This window comes from Camelus ferus, chromosome 21 (genome assembly GCF_009834535.1).
Source record: "Camelus ferus isolate YT-003-E chromosome 21, BCGSAC_Cfer_1.0, whole genome shotgun sequence".
NCBI lineage: Eukaryota > Metazoa > Chordata > Mammalia > Artiodactyla > Camelidae > Camelus > Camelus ferus.
Window position 1 is genome coordinate 26127916 of NC_045716.1, and position 19937 is coordinate 26147852.

The 19937-nt window shown below is 47.2% G+C and overlaps 1 protein-coding gene across 11 annotated transcripts in view; it reads right to left on the minus strand.

Moving 5' to 3' along the window:
* The window catches only part of BCL9 (BCL9 transcription coactivator), a 78887-nt gene that overhangs the window by 9310 nt on the left and 49640 nt on the right, over positions 1 to 19937 (minus strand). For 2 of the 11 annotated variants that reach the window (XM_032464458.1, XM_032464450.1), the window contains exons 2-7: positions 11188 to 11322; positions 9222 to 9312; positions 5625 to 5839; positions 4239 to 4555; positions 2859 to 3048; positions 1847 to 1946 (exon numbers count right to left, since the gene is read on the minus strand). In XM_032464458.1, coding sequence (XP_032320349.1) covers positions 1847 to 1946; positions 2859 to 3048; positions 4239 to 4555; positions 5625 to 5827 — 810 coding nt within the window. In that variant the 5' untranslated portion in view covers positions 5828 to 5839; positions 9222 to 9312; positions 11188 to 11322. Of the gene's footprint in view, positions 1 to 1846; positions 1947 to 2858; positions 3049 to 4238; positions 4556 to 5526; positions 5840 to 9221; positions 9313 to 10950; positions 11071 to 11187; positions 11323 to 14928; positions 15156 to 15741; positions 16615 to 19937 lie in introns of those variants that run through there. The other 9 variants (XM_032464454.1, XM_032464453.1, XM_032464451.1 and 6 more) reach the window with 9 other exon arrangements.

Sequence of the window (19937 nt, forward strand, 5' to 3'; positions counted from 1 at the left end):
AGACTCATCCCAGTCTTAGACTTTGCACACTGAACCTCTTAGTGGCCCCACCGCATTCAGCGCGACGCCTTGACAATGCAAGACACAAGAAATATCTTCTGGTTAAATTTGGAACACTACATGTGTAAGACAGCCATTGTATGCTTTTTCTAATGTAGTTCATAGTAGGTGCTTAAGTCCCAGAGAGAAAATAGTCTAACATTTACTATAATTTTGGAAATATCAAGCAATTAGAAGCATTCAATGGTCCTCTCACTTTGAAATAAATAAATCATTTTAAAAGTCACTGAGACCCTAATTATGGTGTTATCAGCATGTACTCTAGTACTGTAGCTTCAGCTGTTGCTTTTTCTGTGTTCTTCAACTAACTCAAGAGTGTTCATTTTTTAAAATTCTGCTCTGTACACAGGGTCTAAATTCAGGTTTTTCCCAGTTACGTGAAAGAAATGCTGAGATATCTATATATCTCCTTTTTTATTTTCTACCTAGGAAGCCTCCTAGTAATTCACCAATAGGTCAGCATGCTAGTGGGAAAGGCCAGCGCAGTGTAATATGCCTAAAACCACATGGTTGGGTTCAAAGCCCAGGATGTAGCTGATACCATAAAGCCTATCTCCCTATTAAACCCTCATGCACTGCTGGTGGGAATGTAAACAGGTGCAGCCACTTTGGAACAGTGTGGAGTTTCCTCAAAAAATTAAACTTAGAACTACTGCATGACCCAGCAATTCCATGCTGGGCATTTATCTGAAGAAAACACTAATTAGAAAAGATACATGTATCTCTAAGTTCATTGCAGCATTATTTGTAACAGCCAAGATACGGAAGCAACCGAAGGGCCCATCAATAGATGAATAGATAAAGAAGATGTGGTCTACATACAATGGAATACTACTCAGCCATAAAAAAGAATGAAATCTTGCCATTTTTGACAACATGGATGGACCTAGAGGGCACTATGCTAAGTAAAATAAATCAGCAAGACAAATGTTGTATGATTTCACTTATATGTGGAATCTAAAAAATAAAGCAAATGAACAAATATAACTAAACAGAAAGAGTCATAGATACAGAGAACAAACAGGTGGCTGCCAGAAGGGAGGAGACTGGGGAAGAAGAGAGAAATAAGTGAGGGAGATAAAGAGGTGCAATCTTTCCATTACAAAAGAAATGACCCATAGGTATGAAATGGACAGAGTGGGAAATACGTCAACTATGTGGTATCTCTGGTGACAGACGTACAGACTTAGCACGGTGATCTTTAAGATGTACGCTCACATCGAGTCACTGCTGTTTATCAGCAACTCAACAGTTTTATAGGTCAATTATAATTCACAAATAACCAAACAAACTCACAGAAAAAGAGATCAGAGCTGTGGTTACCAGAAGTGGGGGGGTTGGGGGAGGCAGAATTGGAAGAAGGTAGTGAAACTGTACAAACTTCCAGTCATCAGATAAACAAGAACTAGGAACGTAATGTAAAGCATGATAAATATAATTAACACTGCTGTATGTTACACACAAAAACTGATAAGAAAGCAAATCCTAAAAGTTCTCATTACAAGGGAAAAAATACATATTTTTTCTATTTCTTTAATTTTATATCTATATGAGATGATAGTAATTTCTAGTAATGAGATCGTAATGAGATCCTTTCACCATGCCTGTAAGTAATCATCATGCTATACACCTGAAGTTTACACAGTGCTGTTTTCCAGTTACATCTCAATAAAACTGGAAGAAGGAAAAAAAGAGACTGCCTCCCTGCCAGCGGGGCTCACCGCCTCCTACCTCCGCAGCCTCTGCGGGGCCCTTACACCAGGGTTCCATTCCCAAAATGACGTACCAGGGGGGCTGTGCTTCTCTCTGTCTTGCTGCTGGAGACGTTCTGGATGTGGAAAGAGACGATAGTTTCCACCTGGCCCTTCAGTACGGCTTCTGCAGCTCTGCAAAGACAGGAGACATGCACACACTAGGGCTCATTTCTGTTTCACTGACTGTGATTCCAGAGCACTTCACCCCCAGATTAAACCTGTAAGGAGGAGGAGGAAGTACAAAGAACCACCAGCAATGCTGAATGAGAAGAAATAGAGAAAAAGATTTTCATTATTTATGTCTATCATTTACCACCAAACTTTTGAAATTAAAAGATAGCTAGTAACAAATCTCAAAGGACGCATTAAAAAAACCCAGGATTTTCTTCCTCACACCAATCCACTACAGCAGGTGTCATACAGAGAATCCGAGGTCAAAATTCCAACCCAAGAAGGGGAAACATCAATTCTTACAACACCTAATAATAATTTAAGGCTGTCAAGATTCATTTTGTACCTTAATTTTTAAAAATCTTAAGTAAAAGAAAAAAAAGTCAGAAAACTCTACTTAAGATATAGTCACATTTTGCATAAATAAAAATCCACTGATCCACCAGAAACATATATACCAGAACGTTCACAGTAGTCATCATTATGAATTCCTGAGATGATTTTCGTTTTAGTTACTTATATTTCCCAATTATTCTAAAATGGACATGCATCACTTGTGTCTTTTTAAAACGAATACCAAGCCGCAGGGAAATGCACGCTGTGCAGTCGGCCTTGCTGTGTTTAAAAAGGATGCGTATGTGTGTTTGCATCAGCTCCAAACCTTCTGGAAGGAAAGCCCAAGAAACGGCGCCAGGGGCTGCCCCTGGGGAGGAGGAGTGGGGGGTTCTATGCTGTATTTTACCTCTTTCTCTGTGTTACCTTTAAGTGGTAATACAAGTGGGCAAAAGAAAAGGGATCAACCTTCAATGGGACTGCAAACTCAGGTGGGCAAACACAAGCCGTGGTGACAGCAAGACACGGCCGTCAACTTACTTGTTGGCCATCTCAGTAGAAAACACGTATACCACTTTGGCAGGGGTCTTCTGGGCAGGCAGGGGCTCGGGGGCAGCGGTCTGGCCGTGGGAGGGGGTGGCAGACCCAGGGGCGGTAGCGTTTGATGGGGTCATCGAGTGCGGAGTGTGCTGGGAATCCTGGGGCTTTATGTGGTCAGCAGAATTACATTCTAAAAGAATGAAAAGACTCGTGTCACAGGAAGAACAAGACTCCTTCTCTTCTGCCAGCATGTACAGCATCGTAACACAAACCCACCTCGAGGATTTCAAGAAGCAAGAACTTTGCTAAGAGGAAACCTCTTCTACTCATAAAAATACAAACACGCTTTTTCGTAAATGACTAATTATAAGGCATCCTCCCCCCCAGCTCCTCACTTCTGTTATGCATCCCTCAGATGTTACTGTAAATGTCACCCCTTCCTGGAGACCTTTCTACAATCTCTTCAGCTGGATGCCCCTGCTAGTGACCAAAAGCCCCTTAACTTCCCTTACTTCAGCATTTATCAAATTTTATTGTAACTGCTCAATGATCTGCTGTCTAGGTGCACTCAAACCCTTGAGGACAGCAGCTGCTCTGTCCTGCTGACCATGGCACCCCCAGCACCCAGCACAGTGCTGGCACTCTGAACAGGCCTCCCCCAAACACCTGAAGGAGAAAGGACAGACAGGGGCCAACCACCCAGGTTTCCATTTCTAAGCTGCGCTGGGGAGTCACACTTCCACACCCTGAATACTAGTCTCATGTTCTGGCCTACAGTTAAGAATTTTTCTATTTTATACTGGGAGACAAAAAGCCGAAAGCCACAGCCACAGGTCCCACACTCTTGCCCGCTCACTCCATTTGGTGCCTACTGTCTCTCCACCACATGTGGCCTCTCATTCCTGCCACACTGGAACTGGCCGTGACAGTCCTGGACTAGCACAACTCTGGGAAAACGGCAGCCAGAGTGCACAAAACCCAAGTCTTCAAACATTAATTTGATGGAGGAGAGGAGGAGTTGTCAGAGAAACTGCTCCAGTGTGGGCCCTCGCAGAGATGAACTGGAGCCACTGGCTTCATACTCAAGTACCCAGAGCACGGAGGCCAGAAACTTCCATAACATGGGCTGGGCTGTGGAACATTCTACCAAAACCCCTAGAACACTCGCATCCTTGAGAGCAAGAACTCCTCATCAAGGTGGTTTCAAACTATTCCTCAGCGAGTAGGAAAATGGCCAGAAATCATTCCACCTTAAACTGAGAACTGCGCGCCCCGGGGCCTCTCTCCCCACCCGGCTGCCGCGAGGCTCCCCGGCACCCACGCCAGAGCCCTTCCCAGGAACACCTGCTTCCCTGGGTCTCAGCGATCGTGCAGACGTACCTTTCAGGTCAGGGTCATCGTTTGGAGTCCCAGGATCTCTCTGATCAAAGGAGTCGGCGGAAACACTTCGCTCCCTTTTCCCCTTGCCCTTGGCACCATTTCCAGCCCCATTCTTCAGCCCCATGCTCCCACCTGGGCCAGGGAGTGCTTTAGGGGTATGGCCCCCACTCTTGGAGTCACAGGGGGATGGCTGGGATTGGCTGGCTGAGCCCCCCGGTTTACCCTGATTGGAGAATTTGGAATCCAGCTGGGGGTTTCCAGATGGGGACATCACTGTAGGGGGACGGACCATCACCTCCTGCTTTGACTTAGGGCTACTAAAAGAGACAAACAACAACAGGAGATCAGACACTGGGTGTGGCTGGTCGGCACGAGTCAGGGAGCAGCAGTGCCGACCACAGGTCGAGGGGACCTGAGGACTGAGCGAGCACCCCCTCCCCCACCTCACCCCCGCTTGCTTGTTCCCTCCACCCCGCCCTCAGCTCAGAGCTCTCGGCAGAGAGGAGGACCAAGCAGAGTGGCCTGCCAGATCTCAGGAAGCCGAGAGCCACATGGGGACCCATCTCTAGGGCTTCTGTCAATAAAGGACAACGGTTTCTATGTACATAGAGAAATGACTCTCACACTAAGACTAGCTCAGAGTAAACAAACAGACATCGTCAAGATCAAAATACTACCCCCAGCCCCCACCCCAGCTGACAGCAAGGAACAGCTGTAGCCAGAGACTGGCTTCCCGCTGGAAAACACGAGCGGGTCCAGGAGAGCGCAAGGACGCCCGCGGGTGACTGGCAGGTGAGGGAAACCCCCCAGGACGCTAATCCCGCCAAGCAGGATCACGCCCGAGCAGACGCACTAACCCCCGCCAGGCAGGAGGAAACGGTTCTTTTGAAGCATCACTCTCAGTACCACGGAAGGGAGGGAAGCTGCATGCCCGGACCAGGGCTGGGGCCTTAGTTCTAGGACCCTGGGCCTCCTTGCCACTCCAGGCCTCAGTTCCCTCATTTGCCAAGTGCAGCACATTGTGCTGTGGGGTCGTTAAGCCCTTGTCTTGGTGTTTTGGTGAGGAGCGCGTGGTAGAGAGGAGCGGCCAGGCCACGATGGACAAGAGAACAGCAGAGGAAAACTCTAACCTAAGTATTCACACTATGCTGTCACTATTCACTTGTCTCTTCTTCCTTCCCCACTTGGGTCTCTCCGCCCTCTAGTTCAACACACTGCTCCTCCAATGAGTCCTGACGGTCCACCGGGACATCCCTGAGGGGCGGCCGCGCCGGGCCCTGGCCCTCACCTCTGTGTGTTGCCTGACGGAGAGTTCCTCACTTTAGGGTTACTGGAATGCATTGATTGAGATCCTGAGCTTGCGGCCACGGACAGGGACGGGCTCACCGAGTTCCTCTCGGGCGGCAGCAGCAACAGCTGCTGAGGGCAGTGGCGGCGGCCCGCGGCTTGCTGGGGGCGTCCCTCAGTGCCGGCCACCTGTGCACCTTTTTCCTCTTTGTTTTTCTCCGCTGTGGAAGTGGGTCCTGTGCCCTTGCGGCTCCAGCATCCTCTGGGTGTGTGCCTCCTGCTGCCAAAGGAAAATCTCGCATCTCCAGGGCACACTGGGAGCAAAAACAGAGACATCAACACCCTTACAGCAGGACCAAGGCTAAAGCCTGCCAGCTCGACGGTGCAGAGCTAGACCATTCCTCAGCTTCCGTCAGGGTGGAAGGGAAGGCCGATGTTCATATTCTGGCCAGAAGGCTCTGGTGCTAAAGCTACTGAAGAGTGACTAAGACTTTCTGCCAAGCGCACAAGCCTCCCACCGAAGCATCACGCAGCAGGCGTTTGTAAGCAGATGAGAATAACATTTTTATCTTTAGCCATATATTCTCCCTTACATCTCTCTACTTCCAAATACAGAACACTCAGAAAGTTGGGTTTTCTTTTTCTTTTTTCAAAACAATGCTTTGAAACCACAGGGTACTCCAAAGCCACAGAAACTAGCTGGTGTTTCACCTCCGATGGCCCTGAAATGTAACAAACCCACCCCGATTGCAAACCATGCAACAGAGCATGTTTCTATTCTCAGGGCCTCGGGTGGGGAGACATTACAGGAGGTCCCTCTGAAGTCAACCAATACCCAGTGCGAACAGTTCCGCCCCGATTTCTACACTCTTTTTGTTCAATGATGCCGAGTACGTATCTTGTGCTCTCACTGCTCAATGACAGGGGCTGTGGGAACAGGTAAGCATGGGGATGATCCATGGTGTTGGTAAAAGGTAAAAGAATACCTTTGGAGGCTAAGATATTTTCTGAGCCAATTTGCAAGGCTAATTTGAAGCATAAAGGTCAAGAAAATATTCCCAAACCCAGCCAGAGAACAAATGAGCAGCTCTTTATTTAGGGGAGCCTAGACTGGCTCAAGGAAACCAAGGTACACTTTCAGTCACCGCTCCTTCCAGGGCAGCTCCAATGTGGTTTTTTGTAACCACTGTCCCCTCACCTCCCCCCGCCTCCTGCTACCTCACCGATGGGGTGCAGCGCTGGAGGAGGGTATTAGACGCAGGATTAGTGGCTACAGAATCAAAGGGAGTTAGAAGCATCTCAGGTGTCACAGCTTACATGGACCCGGAGAGGCTCGGGGACCGGGCTGAAACTGGGAGGACCTGTTACCTTCCAGGATTTGGCACGGAGTATGATCACACTGTCAAGTGTCAAATGTCTATCTCTTCATTTAGAAATTTGCAAAAGCCACAGCTATATTCCCTGAGACCATGAAAGGAATTTACAGAAGTCCTGAGCGCACACAACCACATTTTTTTCCTTTTAAATGAAGACGTCGAGAAAAAGAACTAGAATAAAGCTTTACGGAACGTTTCTACGCCGACCTCAGGAGAAAGCACCCTAAAAACATTCTGGTCTTGATTATACTTAAGGATATATGTCTACCCCCACCACCTTTAGCTTTTTTTCCTTTTTCCCCCAGCTCTGACTATAAAATTGATTGTGTTTGTCAAGTTCAACAAATATGATCAGAAACCACTTTGCAGCCTCGTAGTAAACATCAAGAATCACTGGTGAAACAGAAGCTGCAGCAAAGGACTCTTGCCTGGACAAAGCCATCAGAGAACAGCCACCTCGGGAAAAGGAGTTACCACCTATACGGTCCCCTTCTGTAACTGCTGGTACCTTCTGTCTGCATCGCACATTCCAGCACTCAATCACGTGCTGTACTGAACAGTCCTACGTGTTATGTTCTATCTCCCTATGAAGACTATGCTCCTAGAAGACAAGAGCCTTGTCTTGGTTTTTCTGTAACACTCAGCACAATGTACAGAGCACGTGGTTGGACCCTGGGTGACTCGGCTGCTCCCAGAGCAGAAACACCTGGCATCCGTGTTGCACTCTCCTCCCAAACAAACTCTAAACATACTGCAAGTATCAGCTCACCTCAACCTGCCAGGCATTTCTGATGAGCTGGTAGCAAAGATTATTTCTAGTAATGATACTGTGAACAGAGAACACTTGTGATTTAAAAGTACTTCCCCACACAGTGTCTTATGCTCACAATTCACCCCACCTTCATCAGCGGGCATTTTACAGACGAATGAACGGAGTACACGGGGGTGAACGGCTTCTCCCAGGTTTCTGACCAGTGCTCTCTGACCCCCTCTTTCCGCTGAGCCACCTCCTGACCGTTCCTTTGCGGGTGGAGGGACAGCACAGCAGGCTAAGGCAAGCATGTGGGCTCACTCCGTGACGAGGAATAAAATCCAGGTGTTCTAACCCCTAATCCAAGGGAGCTGTCACCTTAGCGTTAGCCTGTCTGATACTTAATAACAACTGGGCAGAAAACCTGTCACATGTCTCACACGCTGCAAAGAATAAAATGAGACTCTTTCAGCCCCTGGCATCTCCAGGTTAGCGCACACCTCTTCGCCTTTTACAAACCGGGAAAGGCCTCTCCCAGAACGGTTAACCACAGCCGGAGAGGGAGAAAGGACTTTTCCCCAATAGGACTAAATCTCCTAACTCGAAGATATGCTTTTACAATGTTCCTTTTCTTCTTAAATAATATTTAAAATGTTTGCTAACCATGGGTCAGGCACTGCCGTAAGCACTCTCCACACATACTAGCTCGTTCACAACAACCCCAGCAGGCAGGGACTACTATCTCCCCATTTCAGAGATGAGGAAAGCGAGGCTCTTGGTCTCCACACCACCACGTTTGCCCAGCTTTCCTCCCACCGCCCTTGCCCCCGTAACCCTTCACCTGCCTCCTCTGCAGGCCCCTTCTCCACCCAATCTCTACAATTCCAACTTCCTCACCACTCTACCCTGGGTCCTCTTCTCTTCTCATCCAGTAAGTTCTTTCCAAGCCAACAACTCCCAAATTTACATCTCCAGCTCAGCTTCTGCTCTGCTGACCTGTATACACAACTGCCAACCTGACATCTCACTAGATGTCTGCAACTGACCAAGGCCAAAGATGCCTTCTTTATCCCTATGCGGCCTCCCTCCCAAAAGGACTTTTCCTTCAGCCTCCCACGTTTTAGTAAAAGGCACCTTCATCCCTCCAGCTGCACATGCCAGAAACTGGGGAGTCATTCCTGACACCTCTCTCCCTCACCCCTAACCTTTCCATTTCCAGCTGGACGGTTCTTGCTGAATGAAGGCGATCTCAGCTTCAGTGTTTCTCCGTCAGGGAGAAAGGACGCCAGAACGCCAATCTACGTGAAATTCTCCGTTACACTCTCGTCACAGACTCCTGTGTTTCTCCTTCACAGCATTTCCCACGTTATGTAATTAAGTGATCATCTGTGTAACAGTCATCTCTCTCACTAGGCTCCACGAAGGCAGGGATCGAGACTGATTTGTTTATCCCTCCATTTCTAGCATTTACTATGGCGTTGGCTCAAAAATATTTGTTGAATAAAAGTTGAAGCCTTCCCCCTGCTAAGTCGGGCGTGCCCTCAGTGCTATCAGCCGCAGGCCACTCACCGAAACCCCGAGGGTCACGAGACTGCAGTGCTCATCCTGGAGGCGAGGAGTGTGACGAGTCCAGGAACCCCTTCTCAAAGGTGCCCCTCACCTGGACGAGGAGAAAGCAAAGAAGAAGAGCTCCAAAGGGGATCAAAAAATCAACAGTATCATTTTGTTACTGAACATCTTGAGAGAAGAACAGGTTTCCTATTATTCTAGAGCATTAGTTTACGAGGAAGTTGTCGTCTCCCATGTACACAGAATCAGCTTCCAGTTAGTAAAGAGTATATTATCCAATCCGGAGACATTTCAAGGCAGGCCTTATGACTTTCCCTCCTTCCCAACTGCGTATTTCATTTTCAGAGACTGGAGAAATATTAAGGGCAAATAAAATCAATTTTTCTACCTTTTAAGTTTCGGAGCATTTAGTAGGGAAAAAACCCACACATTTTTGCTTCTTCTCATTCCTAATTAGAACAGAGAACTGGGAGCTGACTGTAAAGGTGGAAGAGGCAAAATTCCAGATACACATTTGAATTCACAAAGCGAATACCATTCATAGTTCCTCCCTACCTCAGCTGTAACTCTACATGGCCAGCATTCAGCAAGAAAATTCATTTTCACACACTTCTGGAGGAAGGTGGGGCTAACGACAGGGCCACATGAGTCCCTCTGATTGAGAGCCTACTATGTGTGAAACGCTGCACTGAGCTGAGCTGGAGAAGTCAACAAGCCACTGAGTAACACACCAGGCAGAACCACCTCCAACATCAGTCCTTATAAACTAGAGTTACACCGCTGAGCCTCCAGGGTTTATAGTTTTGAAATGGCAAGGAAGAACCAAGTTTCAGGCTGTCCTAAGGGCAAATTATTTAGGAATCTTTAAAAGGAGACTCTATAAAGTTGTTGCCACAAAGCTGTGAATAAATTCACAAATTAGTCCAACTTAATTCAGCATCACCCTACAATTCCAATTTCAACTCTTCCAATGACCTTTCCCCACTCTCCTGCTCTAAGAAGTCAAGTTTATTACAACTATGTCATGTTTAACAGATTTCATTTTTATGCTATGACCACTACACCATAAAAGGCATAGTATCAAACTTAGAATGTGGAACTAAAAGGTCTCAGGATTCCATTCCTAGCTCATTCTTAACTTCTGGCATGCCAACTACTCAAAGGCTTCCTCTCAGAAAAAGGACACAACAGGAAGACCCAGTCTGCCCCACACACGTGGAGAAAGGAAAACTATACTTGGGCGTGTACAGACGACCCCGGTCCAAACAGAATACTAACGTATGTTTTCATGTACAAACGGTAACAACTCATCTACCGTCCTTCAAGCTAACAAACTTTAAGCAAGCAAATAAATAGGCATCAAACTGAAGAGTTCTGACAAAATTTAACCATTAAAAAATGAACTTCAACTGTCGTCACTTAGAACAATGGCTACCCAAAGTAAAATTTCAGACGAGTGTCCCTTCTTTGTTAAATTCTCCTTAATTCCGAACTACCCTCAGGAGTGTCCTCCACGACCCCATAGCATTACACTCGTGACACTTTTAAAACTGTACCCCTGTCATGTTCAGTCAGGGAGCTCCCTGAGGAAAGGGGCGCCGTCTCGGTACCCCACACCCAAAAGAAACTCAGTGGATGCTGGTTGCTCCGTTATTGTGACGAGCTTGGGGCTTGTGTATTGCTACTCCTGCCTCCTGTTCACACAAACCAATGATGACACAATAAATACCTGCTTAACTTCTCCCCATCTGCCTTTCCGAGAGAATCAGTTACTGCAGAAATCCTCGCCCACAGAAAAGCACAAGGTAACTGCACTCGCGGCTGTGACTCGCATTCAGCGTGCTGACCTCTGCTTGGGAAAGGCCACAACAATGAACACACGTAGTTCTAACTTACAAGAGACCCTGCAGAAGCAGAAACAAAATCTAATATGCACAGACTGAACAACAGAAGCTGGGCTCTTTACCTTCCAAGATGTCCAGTTTGCTCTCTCTTCTACATTGGGACACAGAGGAACTTTCCAAGATTGATCTCGGCCTCCCAAACAGAAAGGAATTTTTAGGTCAAAGTGGAGTGACACCAGCTAGTCTCACATTCAGTCCTACAGGAATGAGAAGAATGGAAAAGTTCATACCCCAATTCACACCAATGGCAAAGAAAACCACCCATTCCCCAGTGCTCTGTGGCCAGAACAATATTTGGAAGAAGGACTAGTAAGAAAATTAATTAGGTCAAAAAAGGAGGTGGAACCACTAAAACTCAAAATGCAAGACACTGGAGCACTGTAGCCTTAGTCCATCCCGCCGAAGACTGGGAAGTTTGGAAAAGTAAAGTCCATCAGACACAGAAGTCTCATTCTAATCACCAGCTTTAACTTGCTCCTCGACCAAGAACAGTCGTCAAAGAGTGCAAAATAGACTTTTACTTCATATCCTCTCTGTGCTCTTGTTCTTAGCATGGTGAAGATGCTTAAAAAAAATTACAGAGCCTAAAATGCAAGTGGCCATAATTCAGCTTTCAAAACAGCTGGTTCAGAGCAGGAGCTCCTAACTCGGGCTGCATGACCTCCCAAGGTGCCTGTGGAGACTCAGAGGAGGGGTAGCGGCTGTGAACTTGCTGGAGGAAATTTTGATCTTCATACTCACTAACCATTAAGTAAAACTTAGCACCGCCTTCAACCGTGAATATAGGTAACAGCCCACAGTAGTATTAGCAACCCTGTGACTGTGTCACCAAGAAACCACAGGACACTGCACATCACATTACAGCTGTTGAAGATATCTCAACATAATATTTACACTCATTGCCACTTCACAATTATAGTATCTGTTAGACCTGCACCTGCACATTACTTAATGTGTTATAAAGAAGCACATGAATTACTGTATCACAATTGTTTATCATCTTGATAACTGTTTCCATATCATCTGTAATTCTATATATTTTATTTTACGCATCTAAAAACCATGACTCTCAGAAGGGATCCTATGCTGAATTAAATTTCCAAAGGGGTACATGGGACATAGGTTAAGAAGTTCTGAACTAGAGCAAATAAAATTTCCACAGACCCTAACACAGTCACCAAGGCAGACAGACAAGTAAGTCATTCCACCAGCATTACTTCATAGTTGAAGAAAATTACGCCACCAGGAAGTCAAGAAACATGTCCAAGGTCACCCAGATGTGGGGTCGGCTTTGGCCTAGGTCAGCACTCACAGTTTGAATATTCCCACTCTTCCCTCGGGAACTTTGCTTACATTTCTACAATTGTCATCACTATTACTGCGTTGCCACTAAATAAGGAAGAGGTATCACCTTCCAAACGTCATATAAAACCAAAGCCCACACAACAGAACAAGGCGCTTGCATAAGGTACTCCTTTTTGTTCCTTGATCAAGCATGCTGCTAGAATTGTAACAAAAGCTGAATGTGGTCTGTTCCTGACAGAGTAGTTTTTAAGAAGCGAGGAAAAAGTTGAGCTACGTAAACTTTCATTCCCAAAAGTGTCCAAAGCACTTTGCAGATAAAGCATTAACTTGTTAAGGACTGCAATGCGTTAAGAGTGGTCAGGGCAGTGGTATTCCCACTTCATAAATGGGAAAACTAAAGAATAAATATGAGACATGTGTTTAAAGTCACACATAAGTCAATGGGAAAACCAGCTTCCTGATTGTAAGTTCAAGGCACTAACCACCATACTAAATCACCATGATCAAATATTTAGTTGATTATAATGCTTGTGAAACCTCTGTACTTTTTTTCCCCTCCTTGCAAGCCAGGAAGCATTTTCTTTTGATTCACAGGAGCAGACACTTCTGAAGGCTATGGGGGAAATACCCATAGAAGAAATTCCAACGTACGTAAGTGCTTTTTCACTTATGCTAGTCATCAGAGAATCCAGGTCAGGAATCCTTAGCTCAGGAGCCAAGTTACTACACACAACTTGCCTTATAAGAAGAGAATAGCATGGAAACTGTTCCTTCATCTTTTAGTCAATGACCCCCTTATCGATCTGCCATACGTTTAGGAACTATAATCATTTTACATTCAGTAGTTATTACAAAGTAATATTCTAAGGGTTCAATACCATTAGAACTAGGTTTTAAACCTATGAAATGTCACCCCTGTCTCAACTTAGCATTAAATTTTCTCTTCTCATCCAAACCACCAATTAATGGAATCCTCATTCCTCAAAGCATCCTCATGTCATCTAGCCAATTGCCCCTTTTATTAACCCATCTCTGTCTTTTACAGACTGGATCTTTTGCCGTAATTAGAAAGGTCTTTGTTGAAGTCGTCCTTAGTACCATGACATTATTCACGTTATCGTCAACTCCTATTAAGACTTCCAAATCATCAATATCCAGTCAAATCCCAAAATCAACAGGACATAGTGTACAATCTTCCATGAAGAGTCAAAAGTTCTTAATCCACACGTGAGTCTTAGCTCCCAATGTCTGTTCGCCCCCCGACCCCATACTCTCAACTATTTTACTACCTACCCTTCCTACCTGCTAATTCTGATTCATCACTTTGTGCTCAGGGTACAAGACTCCACATCTCTGGCCCAAGAATGAGCACTTAGTTCCTGAATATGTCAAATACTAACAAATACTCCATCACACACCATTGATCAAAACACCATTGATCAAAATGTAACTCTTTACACAGCCACTCACTCATTTTCCCACCGAAGTCACTACCAGTGACCTGCCCATTCGCCCTAACCAAAGTCTAATTTGCACCAATTCTATCCCACCTTAGTCTCTCTCTGCCAAGACACAATTGTGCCCAATTCTCTACTCCGTCTCAGAACTTTATTAGCCCCCAGTTGGGCTGCAGTCTAGGCTCTAAGTCACTCCTCTCTCTGCCAGGGCAGGGCTCTGGGAGGACAGATTTCAGGCCTCCTCATTCAAGCTTGAGAGCCTTCCCATTAGGCCCCCAGCAACACTATTACAGGCCTCTGGCCCTTCCCTGGGAACATAACAACCAACCCTGCTGTTTTTTTCCTTAGGATATCTCCATTTCACTAGGCTCACCCAGCTCTAACCAGTGACATCTTAATAGTCTTTGCAATGTTCAAAGGTCAATGACTAGAGCTCCACTTTGGGAATCACTGGTGTGTCCACGACCCCCACAATGACTCGGTGACCTCAACATCACCACCGCACCTGCTGGAGCCCTTTACTACACGAACCGCCAACATTCTTCTTAGCTTTCACTTCCCCCCACCCTTCAACAAGTCACTGGCCTGCAAAGTCCCCTTTGCCTCTCTGTCCATCTCCGGGGTCTTACAGACCCCACCAAACTCAACCCGAATTCCCTCATTGGGGTCTCCATCTCGCCCCTCCAATGCCCCTCCATCCCAGAACCCTGGGACCGTCCCAGCTCCTCATTTAGCCTCTCCAAGCACGGCTTGGGACACAACCTCTAAAAAGCCCGACAGATGCCTCCGTCTCTCCCCACTGCTCACTGAGCCGTGGGCAAAGGACACCCTCCTCCTCTCCCCACACAGGTTTCTCCAGACTCAACTCTAAATCCGCAACCTCGACCCCCGCCTCTTTTCTCCCCTCCCCCTACGGCTCTCCCCCTGCGGCTTTGACTACCCCTGCCCCTAAACCGGCCAAAACACGCGGACACGGACCCGGGCCCCCCCACCCCCCGGCTCCGGTCCTTCCCCTCCCCCTCCCCCTGAGGTGCCACTTACCCCCGCGGCAGGAGTGGGGGAGGGGCGAGGAGGAGCGGAGCAGGGGAGGGGGCTTCGGTCCGGGGCGGCTCTCAGCCCCGGGGGGCCGGGGCCGGGGCCAGCGGCAGCGGCGGCGCAGCGTCTCCCCCCGGCGGCGGCAGCGGCGGCGGCGGCGCCGTCCCACTCCCGCAGGCACACATAGGCTCCATTGTCCGCCGGCGCCACCCCCTTTCCGGCTGCCCCCTCCTGGTACCGCCCCTTCCCCCTCCCCTCGGCCCTCCCCCCGCCGCACCGCGCCACCAAAGGTACCGCGGGCCCCGCCTCAGACGCGGGCGGAGAAGTGCCCCCTCCCCGCGGCCCCCAAGTCCCGCCCGGCGGGGGAAGGGGGACTGCCCCTCCCGCTTGAGCGCCGGGCCCAGCCGCCGGGAAGGGCCCGCCCCCCTCCAAGGGAATGTCACCCGTCCCCCTCCCGGAACGTGCGCAATGGTACCAACCCGGCCGCTTCCTCCTCCCCCCTCCCCGGCTTTCCCGGAGAGGCACCGCCCCCCGCGCCCCGCCCACCACGTAGCCTCGCCTTCTGGACCCCGCCTCTCCCTCCAATATTTTACTATGGGACCGCCCCCCGCCGGCACCCCCTCCTTCTTTGCATGGACACGCCCACCAGGTCCCCTCCCCAGTTCGTCACCCGGCCAGAGGTGACGCCTACTCCCCACCTTAAAGCGGCAGAGCCCCCTTTCTCAACAGAAAGAACCTCCCAAAGGGCCGGCTGGGTGAGAGGTGCGGCTAGGGAGGGTCTCTTCTCTCCCGCACCTTTCTCCCCACGCACACACTCACCCGGACCTCCCCACCGTCTTCCGCAGCACTGGGGAGCACCCCAAGGGGACTGAGACGGCGCGGAGGGGGAAGGGCAGCGTGGAATTTGGCCATCTTTGACAGAAACGATTTGGGAGCTGCCGAAGGAAGGGGTCTTTCCCTCACACTTCCCTGCTGTCCTGGGCCCGGCCTAGTCCTCAGTCTTTAAGGCGACCCCCGCCCACCTCCAGGATGCCGTGCCACCCTGTCCCATCCCCTCTCCCGACTCTTGTCTTCACCCCTCAATCTCGGCACTGCCTTTTCTGTTGCCGGCTTTCTCCCCTCCCAAGGGAGCAGGCCCCTCTCAGGGTTGCACTCTCCTCCACCCTCTCCAAAGCGCATTCTCGCCAGGTCCTGCAGACGCGGTGGCTGGTGCAGGGTCCCTCCTTCCATATGGGGCCAGCCCAGCCCCGATTACGCGTCGCTGCCCAGTGCCCATTGAGGACCTCTGCCCTGATAATCGAATCGCTTCACAACCGCTTTTTAAAATCGCAGTATCGCTTCCCTGATTTTTGGAGGGCCTGTGCTTTGGAGAGCTCAAAGCCTGGGCATCCCAGCACTGTCCCCTGTGAAGTGAGAGGCGATCCATTAGACTGCACTTTTTCTCAGAAGGAAAAATGACGGCATCGTGGTGAGCGCATGTTGCTGAATAAAGCTCAGATTCCGACGACTGTTTTATCTTCGCGGCCCTTGTTGCTGCCGTGCCCAACTGTTATTACAGACCTGTCTGCTCCACAGCACTCCCCGGAACACAGTGTTGTTACATCTCTGCATTTGTGCTTTGTAGAGTCTTCATCTAAGATGTTTCTGCAACTGTATGCACCGGCACCACAGCTCTTCCGAATCAGTTAAGTGAAGACTGCCTGTGTTATAATGTGCTGCTTATTCCCCCCGAAGATAGATGGAGGCAACATGGCCAAGAGAAGTAGATAAATTTCCTTGTGCTTTTGGTCCTATCACCATGGTTTTAACCAGGTACTTATTTCTGTGTCAGTTTCCCTGTCTGAGAAAATAGGAAACCTTCCTTGGGGCAACCTTTTAACGGATGGTGCTGATTATAAAGGATGGTACAGGAGAGCCCTCAATGATAAAGCTTTCGAAACCACTTAAAACTCTTGGCTGGCCATGTAAGTTTTTATACCATGGCTCCCCAGCTTAGATCCTGTGAAAAAATGTTTTTTCATGGCAAGATGTTTTCTCTTTGTCTTCTGTTATGACTGAGCATATAAATAAAGAAAAAAGACAACAGTGGGTATAAATAATATAAATTTAAGATCAACTGAAGGATTCCAAATGGGAAATAATTAAAATAAGATGCTTTTTGGGGTCAAATTTTGGTGGTAGAGTATTTGATGTAACATAGGTAAGGACCTCTGTAAAAGAAGGCAGGAGGAAAAAAGTCAGGTATGGATATACGAAAAGACAGCTAAACCCAGGAATATGCAAGAAACATTTAGGATTGCTAATGTAGGTAGAAAGAAGGGGTACACAGACTCCCTGTAAGAGAAAACCACTACTAAAATAAGCTCTGGCCTGAGGTTTTCCAGACCAGATCACCTCTACTTAGAAAGCTCAAAACCAAGCTCACTATAACAATAATACACATGCAGGAAAGTCTTAGCCATTTTACTAGGACTTACACACTCACTCAACTATATGTGTCAAAGTTCAAAATTATTGACTGAAGCAGAAGAAGAAAGCAAATGAATATGAAATGTACAACACTAGGCTAAAAGAGCAAAAGTCCTGAGAATTTAAGCAAGCTGAAAGTCATGAAAACTGAAGGTTAGAGACTTCATAGTAACGTTAATTTAGCTACATTGCACATGGGATAGAAATGCCTCTTGGAATATTATTTGTTGTATCAAATAGTTTATCTATTTTACTAGAATTTTGTCCTCTGAATTTTCTAACTTCCATGTATTTCCATCTCACTTGAAAAAGAATTCTATTTTGCTGTATAGTGATCTAGCATACTGTATATACATAAATATTAATGGATAATGATGAAATCCTTGTTGAAAGCATCCTATAAATAAAAACTTCAAACTGTTTCTGTTCCTCTAGAAATGCTAAGATAAATCATTTTTAATTCAAATGGTAAACATTGTTAAAAAATAAAAGCTTTTGACACTAGAGAGCCCTGGGTTTGATTTCTTCTTCTTCTTTTTTTTTTTTTTTTTTTTTTACTTTCTAAAATTTGCTTCTCCTAATGATGGTAAGCCTTCACTGTGATGCAAACATGGATGGTATGTTCAGTTTCTTAGTTCTTCAAGCAACCACAGCATCTGTTATTTAAGTTTGCCACCAGGCTTTTCCACCTGTAAACTCCACTTTGAGGTGCTTTTGTCCTCCCAGCTCTTGATAAACTTATACCTAAATTTTAGAGTTGGAAGGAACCCCCTCCTGTTCTTCAGATGAGAAGTCTAAGACATAGAAGTTTAATGCCTTCCCAAGATTATGCCCATTTTTAGGGACTGGAATTTAAGCCCAACACTCCACAGCACTGTTCTAACCACCAAGGATTGTTCATTCCGAACAATATTTACTGGGCTGGGAGAGAGCAAGAAGCGGTGCCTGGGGAAGGACGGAACTACGACTGAAAGGGTGCGCCCACTCAGCCAGCTGGCGTGAGGGCTTTAAGGGGCCCTGGCACACCTTCGCCTTGCTCAAAGCCCTCCGTTTGTCCATGATTTCCTGCTGCTTATACTGTTTCTTACCAATCAATTCATCCACCTCGTTGTCCAAACCAAAACTGGCAAATTTCAACACCAAAGGACTACTACCAAGACAGTCATTTATGGCTGAAAATGAAGAGTTGGAATGGAATGGCATTTGGACTTCCGCAGTGCTGCTGCCCAAAGCTGTGACAAAATAGCCAGGAAGGAATTTCTTTGGGTCACCCATGAAGGAGAAGCAAGCCTCCCCACGCCAGCTTTCCCCAGTGTGTTTAAGCCAATGCGGAGACCCAGAGCTTCACCCTTGCCGGGAAGACTGTTTTGTAAGAAGTCAATGTTCCCACCACCTCCTTCCTTCCTGCAGTTCCCCCTGGGGCCACCAGCACTCTGATGTGAGCTTGGGTCTTGTTCTGTGTCCCCACATATCTGCTTTCCACAACTTGGGAATCAGAGGCACCCTGTCTGTAAAAGCTCTGACAGATCTGTGATGTGACACTCAGATCCCCTTAGAAGGTACCACCAATGTTTCCCCTTTATTTTTACACTCAAACCTACATGGTTGTGCCTCCTGCCCTCATTGTCTGTCTTCTAAAAGTCAAGCTCCGCGGCATTCAGCCTAACTACCAAGCCCTAAATGGTTGATATAGGAATGCTGACCCCCTTCCCCGGTTTTCCAACTTAACCATTGCCCACTGCAGCTTAACAAGAAACAACCTGCGTGTTCCGCGTGCTCTAACCATTTCTCCCCAAATCTCTTGATCTTCACACCAGCTCTTCACGTTTATCTTTACCGTCCCATGTCCCTTTTCCTCTTCAGTTTCCACTAACTTGCTATTTCATTTCTTATTCTTGGGGGGAGGGTATAGTTCAGTGGTAGAGTGTGTGCTTAGCATGCACAAGGTCCTGGGTTCAATCGCCAGTACCTCCATTAAAAATATAAATTAAATAAATAAACCTAATTAACTCTCCGCCCCCCAAAAAAATCACTCTAGCATTTCTTATTCTTAACCTCTTTCTCAACAATGATTCTGTATAAGTATTTCTACTACTTCATTCCATTTTCTTCTGCTAGACTTTTCTCTAGGAATTTTGTCCTTCAGATAGAGCTACCTTATTTTTCCTGGATTCTGCCTTCACTGCTGGACTCGTCCCCCTTCCCACAATCAACCTCTTGCCAGCTTCTCTGGAGCTGCTACCCGATCACTGCAGCTTTCCCCTCACCTCCATGGTTTGCACCCAGGTTGCTCTCATTAACCACATTGCCTTTCTGAAATCCTTGGCCACCTACCATCATTCCAGCCATGGAAATTCCTAACGCTGAGATGTACCCACATTTCTTTGTTTCCACTCCTGGGCTAGCAGACATTACTAGAAAAACCCACGAAACCGATAAACTGGATCGTCAACAAAATTCAGGTGATGAAAATTTAACTGAACTTTATTACTTTTTACTTGGCAATCCTTTTACCTACCCTCATTGCCTCCTGTATCACTTCCCAC